We start from the raw sequence: 11,696 nt of genomic DNA, 5'->3' as shown, positions 1-11,696 counted from the left end.
AACAGGATTATCGTTTAAAGCAGACTATTTTGGTCTGAAATATTGAATGTTATATATTTGTATTAGATTATTTTAAATTATACTTAAATACCTAACCAATTTATATTAGTTGTCTATAGGACATAGGTTCAAATTATATTGTATAATATTATATTACCTATCTTAATTCTTATACTATCTTTAAACGAAATACAATTTTAGGGCCCTACATTGTCTATACAAACCCACTCTGTTGCATTCTCAACCATGATACGTAATTTTTGTTTAAATTATACGGTGACTCAATTCTTGTAGATAAATTCAACATTATTATATTTCTTCTGCTTCTGCTTGTATGACGATCGCCTATAATATCTATAACATCTTTATTGAAAAATCACAGGAAGACTATTCTTCTACTCTTAAACGTTATAACAATATAACTAATAAACACCAGTTTACATACAATACATTATATATATATAATATATAATAATCAAGAATGATGATTAGTTAGTTGTTGGTTGAAAAAAATATTTAAAAAAACTATATATACATAGGTATATATAGATAACACTTCGTAGTTGTGTAGTGTTCGTTGGAAAATTATTGTTCGATTATTTTCAAAATTAATCGTTTTTCAAAGGCGGTTTTGTTTTCACACCACCACTTTGCTTCACCGGATTTTAAGATTTTATTTGTAAAACTTAAAATTATTTAAACAAATCAAAACATGCCTTGTTCGTTAATTATTTCGGTTAATGTATTAATTTTGAAATCAACGGACGAATAAAATATGACTTTAAAAATACTTTATCGAACGCGTTCATTACGCGATATGGTTATCTATATGATATTTATCTGCAATCATTGTTATTTTGTTTAGATAAGACAGTTGATAGTTGATGTGTAGCTATATTAAAAATAGTTTTAATCTGTGGATTTTACCATCGGCGGAGTTAAAATTGTTTTCAGATAAAAGTACGTACCGGTGGAATTCACATTTTTTCCATGGGAAATAAAGGTATTGGTGAAATTTACTTGTTTTAAATTCCGAGTTTGGTAAATTGGATCCCGGAATAAAAGTATAAGTAAATTGAGTCCTGGTAAAAATGTTAGTAGGTAGGTTAAATAAAGTGCACACATCAAATTTTATAATTATTGTATAAATGGTAAAATTAAACTCTGACAACGCATTTCCTGGTTCACTGTGGTATTATAGACTTTAGATAGATGGACCTATCTAAATAAAAAATCACAATAAATAATAAATTAAAATTAAAAATTGTATAAAACCAAAATTATATTTACTGCACTATGACACTCACGTATTGTGACATTATTATCGAAATGAAAGTATTACAACTAAAACAAAATTTACCATTAACGTTGTTAATTCTAATTTATTATTAAATATAATATGATGAATCTACAAATTTTTAAATAAATGCACACATGTATAGAGATTTATTATATTATGTACATATTAAAAGCAATATTATTATTATAGCATATTTTTATTAGAAATATTATTACATACATTTATATTGAAATTAAACAATAAATACAAACTTATATGACTCATATATGTATTTTATACATATGTATACGAATAATAAAATTTTGAATTTTTGTTTTAAATCTCGTTATAACGAATTCAATTGGTATATTATTCTCTTGATATAACGAATTTCGATGTAACGAACTTTCGATATAACGAATTTTTTTCTCGGTTGCTTGAAATTCGTTATATCGTGAGTTGACTGTATTAATATGATTAGCGTTTAGTGATTTAGTGTTGCAAATCAACTAAAATGTCAATTAAATAACAATTACCGAGTATACAATTATCCAAGACAGTTTGATATTATATTCTAATTAACTAATTAACTATTTAGTCATGTTGAACAATTATTTTGAACTTATTATATTTTATCATATTTTAATAAAATTTAAAATAAGTAATTTAAAATTAAATGTTGATTTTTTATTTTAATAGAGCATGCAAATATTGAAATGTATATTGCAAAATCAGAGTTCATTTAAAGTGTAAATTAATAAAAATCAATTAAAACCACGATTACCTTCAAACTTTTATAAATTATAGAAGTAATTTGTTATGTCCTGATTTTTCTTTATTTAGTATATTAACTATTAACATCGAATACTTTTAACATCTGTTTGAACATCAGTGAAATCTATAATATGACTGTAGTCTGTAATGGTTTTAATAATAGTTAACACTGAATGTAAAATGTGTAAAACTATTGTTTTATATTAATTATGGGTTGAAACCGATATTGAATAAAGGTTTTGAATACTTGTAAAAACCGTTAAAAATCAAAAAAAATATATTAAAACTGAAATCAAAATAAGAAAAAAAAATTTTGATTTCAAACCATGGATTTTTATGATAAAATATATTTACAAGATTTAGTGCAACTATTGTTTATTTTGATATCTAAACGTTCTAATAATCATATTTGTAGGATTAATAAGGCCCGAGTGCTATTTTCCAATACTTCCGAATGAATACATATTTTAAAGCTGATTTTACTGCAGAGGTGTCTTCTTAAAAAGAAATATAATTTAAAAAAAGTTATTTGTACAATAAATTAATAGTTTACAATATAAAATATTACAATTGCTATGAATAAAACGTCTCAATCCGAAGACGTGTCTATATAATGTAGTAAAGTATATGGAAACTTCTTAATTTCGATATATTATTTAGGTACATAAAAAAAAAATTACATAAATAATACATATTATAACAATTTTAAATGTGCGTGCTGAACAACAAGTAAATAATATGATTGAAACGAGAGTTGCTAATTTTGGATGTTGATAATATTATGGTTAAAATATTTAATGATTAAATATTAATCATTTTGTCTATCAAATCGATTACCTAAAATGTCAATTGAATAACGGATACTTTTTGTTAATTCTAATTGATGCTATGATATATATAGTCAATAATCAACTATTTATCTTAATAGAGCAAACAGCACAAAATGGTATAGCTGGTTTCACATTTATCAACTCCATTATTCAAGGATAAAAAAATGAAGGATTGAAAAGAGCCGCGTGTAATCATTAGGCTGGGCTTGCCGTATTGCCCATCTTACATGTGTAAAAATTACTCGCTTCAAACAGTTCAAACGATAGTTCAACCGTCTTTACATTTTTATTACAAGTATTTTATATATTTTTTTACAGTTAAGACGAAACTGGAGTCATAATATTTCTTAATTTATTACTCGTATAAATTTTAACAGTATAACACTGCTATAATCGAACTGCATAAGCTGTAAATATTTAATAACTATTTAATGGACTTTACTTCAAGTACGTTGTATATTTGTACTAAATTACGTTTATAGAAATAGAAAGACATAGCTAAACTAAGAAATAAGAATTTAAGACAGTAAGACAGTGGTGGACTAGTACGTTGATCGCCATTCTCATGGTGTCAAAATAAATCGGTGATGTGACTTGACTGGTGTATGTTTAATGAAAATAACTTTTTTAAAATTTCTAATATTTAAAAAAAAATCAACCAAGAACTTTAGATAAAGTCGTCCAAAGAAGTTACCTTACGTGATAAAAATATATTTGTAAACATATATGAAAAAATAATATTAAGCCGTGGTCAAAACTAAAGGGTAAACTTGAATGCACAAACAACTTTAATATATTATTATGATATAAACAATTATAAAACGTTCTTAGTTATGTGACCTATAAAACGTCTAATATATACCTAATCAGATTCAAAATATGTGCTGAAATATCAAACAACATAATATATTACAATTGTTAAAAACATATAATAAAAATAAACATTTTTTCACTAAAATATAAAAATAATTAATATGTACATTATTATTTTAATCTTATATGATACAAATTGATGAGTAGTTAAAAGGAATCACTAATTTTTATTTGTTGGTTTTATTTTGTGGTGTCAAAGTATTTCCTTTTGTTGTAATTTCATCTCTTAGTATCGACTTTCTGTTTTTCCCATTCGGTAACATACCTATCTATTCATCCGCTTCTGCATCAATGAATTCTCGGAGCCTAATGCGTTGATCATTTTCCGAAGACGGTGATTGATCTTTATCTGCCATTGATAACTAGAATTAATAAAGTGCAATTAATGTTAAATAAATATTAAATGTGTTGAATTTTGTATATTTTTTTTTTCAAATTTTTATAATGTTTAACAAATTATACTACAAATAAATGTTAACTTCTAATTTTAATAGCATATTTATGTATATTCATGTTAACAAGTTACGTTGCTTAAATATTTGTCATAAACTCATAACTCATGATCACATAACTACGTAATTATTAATATCATTAATATTAATTGTTAATGACAATTAACGATTAAAAAACATAATATTAATGTCAAATGTGTTAAGCCATTAAGGTGTGTGTATGGTGTAGTTGTAACATTTTTTTAAAAATATTTTAATTATGTTAATGTTTAATACATGCTAAGTATTTGTGTGTAAGAATTTTCATTTTTTGAAATGTGGTAGGACACCAAGGATATTTATTTTTAAACTTTTTAAGAGAATGACGTAAATTAACAAGTTTTTTTTTAAGATTTTCCAATTTTACCTCCAATTTATTTCCAACTACTCCCCAAGTATATTAAATTATCATAGCAATTCCGATATTATTAATATATTTAAATATGAAATAATTTTTTGAGTTCTGTAATAATTTTATACATTTAGGACCTAAGTTTGATATAATATAATATATATATAATGGTGTAGTGTAGGACTGCTTAAAAAATTTAATATAGGATTTAAAATAAGTTAATTTTTAGTAACTTGAAAATATTTTTTAATTATAGCCAAGATTTTATTTTTAAAAGCATTTGAAGTTCAAATTATGACAAAATTCTTCAAAAATGAATATTTACATATTATTTTGTATATAAAATAGTTATGATAGAACCATCATCATGGTTAATATCTGTATCATGCAGTAATGTTAATTGGTTCTGAGTATGGCTCTTTCTAACTAGATTCTCAACTTCAGGGAAATTGGGTATAACATAATTATGAGATATAAAAAATATATTTAATATGCATAAAATCATAGTATATTATAAAAAAATTAATTACTCAAAAAAGTACAGACTGAAAATTCATTGATTATTTAGGGTTTATATTGTTTAATTATTTTACTTTAAAGTGAAAAAATACTTAAGAACTAATACTAAAGCTAATGTTAATTGATGTACATATTATGTCATATATTATTAGACCTAATGTTTTTTTTTTGTTTTTCTTCTTTTTTTCTGATATTAGTTTGTTTATTATTGTAGATAAAGTGTGAGTATTAATAATATTTGTAATATAATACAAAATATATGATTAAGTAAGTATTTTATTATTTTATAATAATAATAAATAATTATTACTATTAAAAAAAAATAACTATACTTAATTTATCATACTACTATATAGCCATATAGATGAGTGGTAACTATCTAAAATATTCATAAAATGTTTAATAAGTACCGCCAGTTAAATTTTGGTAGTTAACACGGGGGACACTTTCCACATTCCCAAGTTGTCGTAACCAGTAAAATCCTTGGTTTCAAGCGTGAAATCTTCGCAGGGCAGCTTGTTCGGTAACGATGCAGGTGTGTGGCAAGTCTGGTGATTGAACGATGAGCTTGTCGTTGTCTGAGCTGCTATCGTTGTGTCAGTCAAAGGCGTGTCCGTTGTTTCGCTTATTATACTGACCTCGTTGTCTTTGAACTGGGCAAAAGAAAAACATACCCGATTTTTAGAATAAACTATACTTTTAAATATATTCGTAAATGCACTATATATGTCGAAAAGTAATTAATTAAGGCACGAAAAAAATATGAAATTTTAAATTTAATTCTATAAACTTCGAATATTATTTTTAAACAACTTTTAAAGCTTTGAATATATTATAACGATATGACAAAAATATAAACACCTATATTTAAAATATTGGCAATTTTTTCGGCTAAATTTTTCACTTCATAAAATAAATCTATTATTAGCTTTATACTTAACCTAATCTTACTTAATTTTTAAGACATTAAGCTATTAATATCATAGTATTCAATATTGCATTATTATAATATATTTTGCATTGTAACTCATAAGTGATGTTCTAATAAATAAAATAATGGAGCTATTTTTAATAAATTATTTAAAATACCTACCTAGAAATAGTCTATCTTAAGAGTAAATATCAGCAGCGTATTTATGGTAGATGACCAGTATAATAATCACCTCCCAGTGTCTATTTTTATAATATTTATTATTTATCATTAAATCATACTATTATATAATATGTGTAATATATATTATAAAATAAAATAGGATAAACAATATACAGAAATAGTGTAGTCAATACTACTATATTGACTCCATATAATAATTTATTTGAAAAGTTGAAAGTGAATATATTTTTAAAAAACAAATAATAATTTGAATTTATTTTTCTTAATTTTTATAAATGTTATTAGAACCGCATGGAAATATTTTATTTTAGTTTTACTATTTTGTTTGTTTAATAAATTTTAATGCTATAAAAGAGTATTGAGTTGAGTATAAATTTCAAGAATATTTATATCAAATATAATTAAAAAATAATCTCGAACATTCCTAATATTAGAGCATCAATATAATATTATCATTATTTAAGTGTAAAATAATGTTTTTGTAATAGCACATAATATATTCAATAATTGAAACTAAGGACAATATTTCTACCGTATTCGTTGCGATATTACTTATATGATATATATTATGTATTGTAATACACATTTTGTGACAACCTATTATCATTATCAGGGAAAGTTAGATCTTTTTGAAGAAAAACGAAGACTACCTATTTGCAGTACAACAGATTATAAGAATTTTAAAAACACAATAAAGTAGGTACATAATGTTGACATATAAATTTCGCGATACTACTCAAAGTTTATTTTCATCGTACCTAAGCTTTCATTTTCGATGATTAGCCGTGATCGAGAAATTACTTTCCTAAAATGAAAACTAGACAATTGTAAGAATAATAAAGTGTTGCACTTAAGAGCGCGGCACTCTTACCGTCGCTAAAATTACTGTTGTTTGAGACAGTGCATATTATAACTAAAAATAATTCTTAATATAGGTATATTGTATTTTTACCTTTATTGAATACGTTTTTTTTTTTGAGTACGGATCTATGTCCCCGTTTTCAATGCTCCGTATCTTCTTCTTGTAGCTCCACAAAAGCGCCCACGAGAAACACGTTGTTACGATCAGAATAATCATCACCAGCATCGTATAAATTATCATCGATTTCAGGATTTCCATACCTTGAAGTGAAGCCGAAATCAAATTTTATTTGTTATCAAAAATTGTATAAAACTATAAACTACGTAAAGGTTTTTTAAATTTATAACTATAGACAATTACTCACTTTTGATTTCGCTATCTTTTACATAATGAAAAATGTAATCATGGATGTAATCTGCGGAAAAAATTTAATACGATAAATTAATGCCAATTGATTAATAAATCAAATTTAAATATTTTTTTAACTTGTTACCAAAAAATGCACTAAATTATGTACCTGAAAAATTATATATACGTCTATGACATTTTTAGTATGATCTAATTTAACAACAATTGTAGTTGAATGCTTGATATATAAAAATGTTTTTATATATTGAAATAATATAATACGTATTTGTAATCTAAACGGGTGTCTCTCAGATGCTGTGTATAATGTTTAAGAGGGTATTTGCCGATTATATACAGTCGTGAATAGGTACTATAAATGATAAATTATTATTTATTATCTACCTATATACATATACTCAGAAGCAACAAATTACAATACTGACGCACAAAATTCCTTTTAGGTTTTCTTGTGAAAACGTATACAGGACAATACGAAAAAAATAACAAAAGAAAGACCACCAACCTATATTTACCACATTATTATATATCAAGGGTGGCCAGTTCGCGGCTCGTGTCTTATTTATAAAATTAAAATTTACACTTATTATTACAATAAATTTAAATATTTTTGGTTTAAATTTATAAAGATTTATCAAATTGTATAAATTGTATTTATAAATATTTTGGCTCTTGGTACCGTTATATTTATTCAAATGTTCACTAACATATTCATGTTGGCCACCCCTACTATATATTATAACATAATTTAGTAATAAAAATTTTGCAGTATTGTAGTGTATGATAAAATTTCATTCCACCTTGATTTAATAATATGTTGAAGATACAACAGGTTGATATAGGCGCCACTGTATTGACTATTCTCTATTTTGGAAAAAATCGCGCTAGCAGGTCCGCTGTCATTGGCTACAGTTACCGAAAAGATCACGAAAAGATCGGTTAACAGTCGCAGCTCGCCACCGTGTATACGGAACGTTATAATATTATATTAGGTATGTATGTATGTAATATGTATAAACGCAGAGTAGAACGTTGTTTGTAGCGCGTGTTGAAAAAATACGTTCAGGCTGTATACAACCGAATCATCGCTAACAGCGCTCGCCACCCACAGACCATATATTGTGATATATCTACCTGTGCGAATCGGGGGACGCATTGTCGTCGTACATTTTCCAAAGAATATAGTGTAACAAGTAAAGGGTCGATCGATTTAAGACTTATGTAGTACAATAGATATTTGAAGCTGCGTTGAACAAATCTTATGGAGGAAAAGAAAAAAACATTTACATTTATAACGATGTCTAAGGTTGTATTATTGTTACAGGTATAAGGTATAGTAATTCGAGTTCACGGTGATCACAATGATTTACTGACTTGGAAAGATTCCTGCCGGTAAAAAAAGTCATTGAAATCTAAAGGACATGAATCCGACTATTGGGCCTCCCGCGGAGGGCAGAAAAACATAATGATGGTCGATAGCTGCAGAACTACATAATGTGATGTTTCTCAACCTTTGTGTTATGGCAACACACTATTAAAATAATTTATACTTGTGACCCAGAATAAATAAATAAGAATATAAAATACTATAATATTATATGGTAATAAAAGATCCATAAAATATGTCGATGACAGATTACTTAATTTTAATCATCATAGAAATTTTATCAAATACCTATTAGTTTTTGTATTCGTATCAGAAATGTTTGACTATTTTGTGTTATTTAATATACTTTGTGACACATTTTGACTTATTCGGCGACACACCTGTCACATTATATTGTAATTAATAATTTTTGAATCACGGTATAAGTTATGTAGGTATAGTTAATTCTTATATCTGTAATTACGTAGGTAATTAAGAACGGTGAATAGATGGTATTCTAGGGTAAAAAGTTTGTGTAATGTAAAACGGTTCTTAGTGCACACGGATTACTGTTTAATCATCACAAATCAATAAATTATTTTTTCCACAAAAAAAGGAAGAAACGGTTGATCTCAGATAAATTACAGCTGCATTTAACAATAAAATTATTATTATAGTAAGTAATAAACTAATAGCACTATATCGTGGCTATGTATAAGGTAGGTAGGTATAATTTTATAATATTATAAAATGTGAACAGATGTGGCTAGACATAATTATTATTATTGTTATTAGTATAATTACCGAATTTATATCAATTAAAAATATCTAAATATCTTAGATTAAAGGACTTTAATTAGTTTAATTAAATAAATGTGTAGTTAATTATTATACACTTTATACATAGCTTACGTCTAATTAGTTACAATGTTTGAAGCATATACTCGAGTGATCAGGAATCTATACAGCTAAAAGCATCAGTTGTGGTCGAAAATTGTTAGAAAAAAGTAGTATAGGTAGCTACTGTGATATACGCGTTTAATTTCAAAATCGTGAAAACAAAAACGCGTAGGTATATGAACATATTTCTGGGCTTATACAGAATTATGGTGATTATAATATTAATTACCTTGGCATTGTTGTTCGCATATATTGATGTCGAAGTTGTGTAATGTCTTTTCACAGTAAGTTTCACATGGGTAGCATTGGAGATCATGGTGCTGGCAGAATTGGTATTGGGAGCACTCAAGTTCGCCGCACGGTTTCCTCAACATCAATCCCGTTGACCAATCCATTATGGCAGTAACTGTAAATATATAAGATCCGATATGAAAAAAACAACAATAATGTTAGGTACCTGTGTTATACGACAGTATATTTATCGCGGTAGTAATAATAATATCGTCGTTGTTACTTACTTATCGAACAAAATTAATAACGATGGCGGCAGAGGTAACCTGTCCTTGGTTGAAACTCGCTTAGTACTGCCGAATGACAATATTCAATTACCGTGCGATACGAACAGCGGCTGCGACAATAATGGCGTAGCAGTCGAAAAGGAATGTTTTTCTGGGTGCAGATATACCATGTACTCTATACTTGGTAGTCAGCACTACCCCACTGCTCAACAAGCGTATCACAGTTCTAAAAAATCTCGTCTGCAGATTGGCCTAAACCAAAATAATGCGAGTAAGGTCAACGGGACGTTGCCGTTACTGTCATAGTCGACCGCCTACTGCTATAACCATCACTGTTCATTGTATGTTCCACCACTGTTACCTGTAGGAATTTATCCGAAGGGATTATTGTGTTAAGTATAACACCTATATATTGACCGATGACCAGTTTTGGAACGTGGTGTACAGCCGTTTCTCGGTATTGTCAATCGAAAGGTTCAAGTTACATATATTTTGTACCTGTATACTTTATTTTATTTATAAGAATAAGTTTTTAGTCTAAAGCATATTTTATAAATATAGTATCATCTTTATTAGTAATTATTATTGTTTTAATATTCAGAAAAATAGTATTTTGTTATAAAAAATAAAAAATTGATAATCATACTCTAGCAGATTATATAAAAAAATAATATTATTTATATAGTTTTATCTATAAAACATCAATAAATATACTAATACGTATATTAATACTTAGAGTATATCTGGATTGAATTTTTCTCTTAAAATCTTCCTTCTGGGTTACTACTATTGTTTTTATTACCACTAACGTGAAGGTTATCACAATATATTCTAACTTACAAAATGTCTCAAGATCATCTTGAATTATTTTTTGGTTGTATTCGTTCAAGAGAAGGTTCTAATAATAATCCTAATTGTATTCAGTTTAAAAAAACACTAAGACAATTGTTATTTACCGAAAATATTGTTGTAGAAAGTGGAAATTGTTCAAATTTTGTTACTCCTGATGGTGATGCCTTAGATTTCCATTCTGAGAAAAGATGCATTATAAAATCTGATAATAACTTAGATAGATGAAACAGAAATCGATAATTATTTAGATGTTCTTTCAAGTATAGAATTAAGAGGATATACTAATGAAATACTTGATTATATAGCTGGATATATTGTCAAAAGTATATGCATAAAAGTTGTGTGTCCTTATTGTATTGATCTATTATTGAAAGATGATCAAACAGATCATAACTATGTAAAAGGTACAAATTTTACATCCTTTGTAAATTGAGGGAAATTAAAAATCGTTTCATTAGCTGTATTAAATATTATTCAAAGCTTGAAAACATTTTTCAAACTGTTGTTGTTATAAATAAAAAATTACATAACAATGTAAAACAAAGCATTGTGATGTTAGCAAAAACCAATATATTAAATAAAAGTACTCTATTTTTTCCC

At 26.3% G+C, this 11,696-nt stretch overlaps 1 protein-coding gene across 1 annotated transcript; it reads right to left on the bottom strand.

The window, feature by feature from the left end:
- Positions 1–3,927: 3,927 nt before the first annotated feature.
- LOC112600041 lies at positions 3,928–10,337 on the bottom strand. Its single transcript, XM_025347174.1, has 6 exons — positions 10,245–10,337; positions 9,956–10,132; positions 7,456–7,509; positions 7,185–7,363; positions 5,529–5,771; positions 3,928–4,118 (listed from the first exon to the last, which is right to left on the bottom strand). Exons 2-5 carry the CDS (start codon positions 10,119–10,121, stop codon positions 5,535–5,537), a joined length of 636 nt encoding a protein of 211 aa, XP_025202959.1. The 5' UTR covers positions 10,122–10,132; positions 10,245–10,337; the 3' UTR covers positions 3,928–4,118; positions 5,529–5,534.
- Positions 10,338–11,696: the final 1,359 nt, after the last annotated feature.

The sequence above is a fragment of the Melanaphis sacchari genome, unplaced genomic scaffold (genome assembly GCF_002803265.2).
Source record: "Melanaphis sacchari strain LSU unplaced genomic scaffold, SCAv2.0 Contig59_pilon_pilon, whole genome shotgun sequence".
Lineage (NCBI taxonomy): Eukaryota > Metazoa > Arthropoda > Insecta > Hemiptera > Aphididae > Melanaphis > Melanaphis sacchari.
Note: the sequence above shows the minus strand (reverse complement) of the source record. Positions and strands in the feature narration are given on the sequence as shown.

Excerpts from the sequence above, each read along its gene's own strand:
- LOC112600041 (XM_025347174.1), bottom strand. The coding sequence starts at position 10,121 with ATGGATTGGTCAACGGGATTGATGTTGAGGAAACCGTGCGGCGAACTT. Across the intron at positions 7,510-9,955 it reads ATGCGAACAACAATGCCAAG|ATTACATCCATGATTACATT; the intron begins GTAATTAATATT and ends TTTTTTCCGCAG. Across the intron at positions 5,772-7,184 it reads AAAAAACGTATTCAATAAAG|TTCAAAGACAACGAGGTCAG; the intron begins GTAAAAATACAA and ends TCTTTTGCCCAG.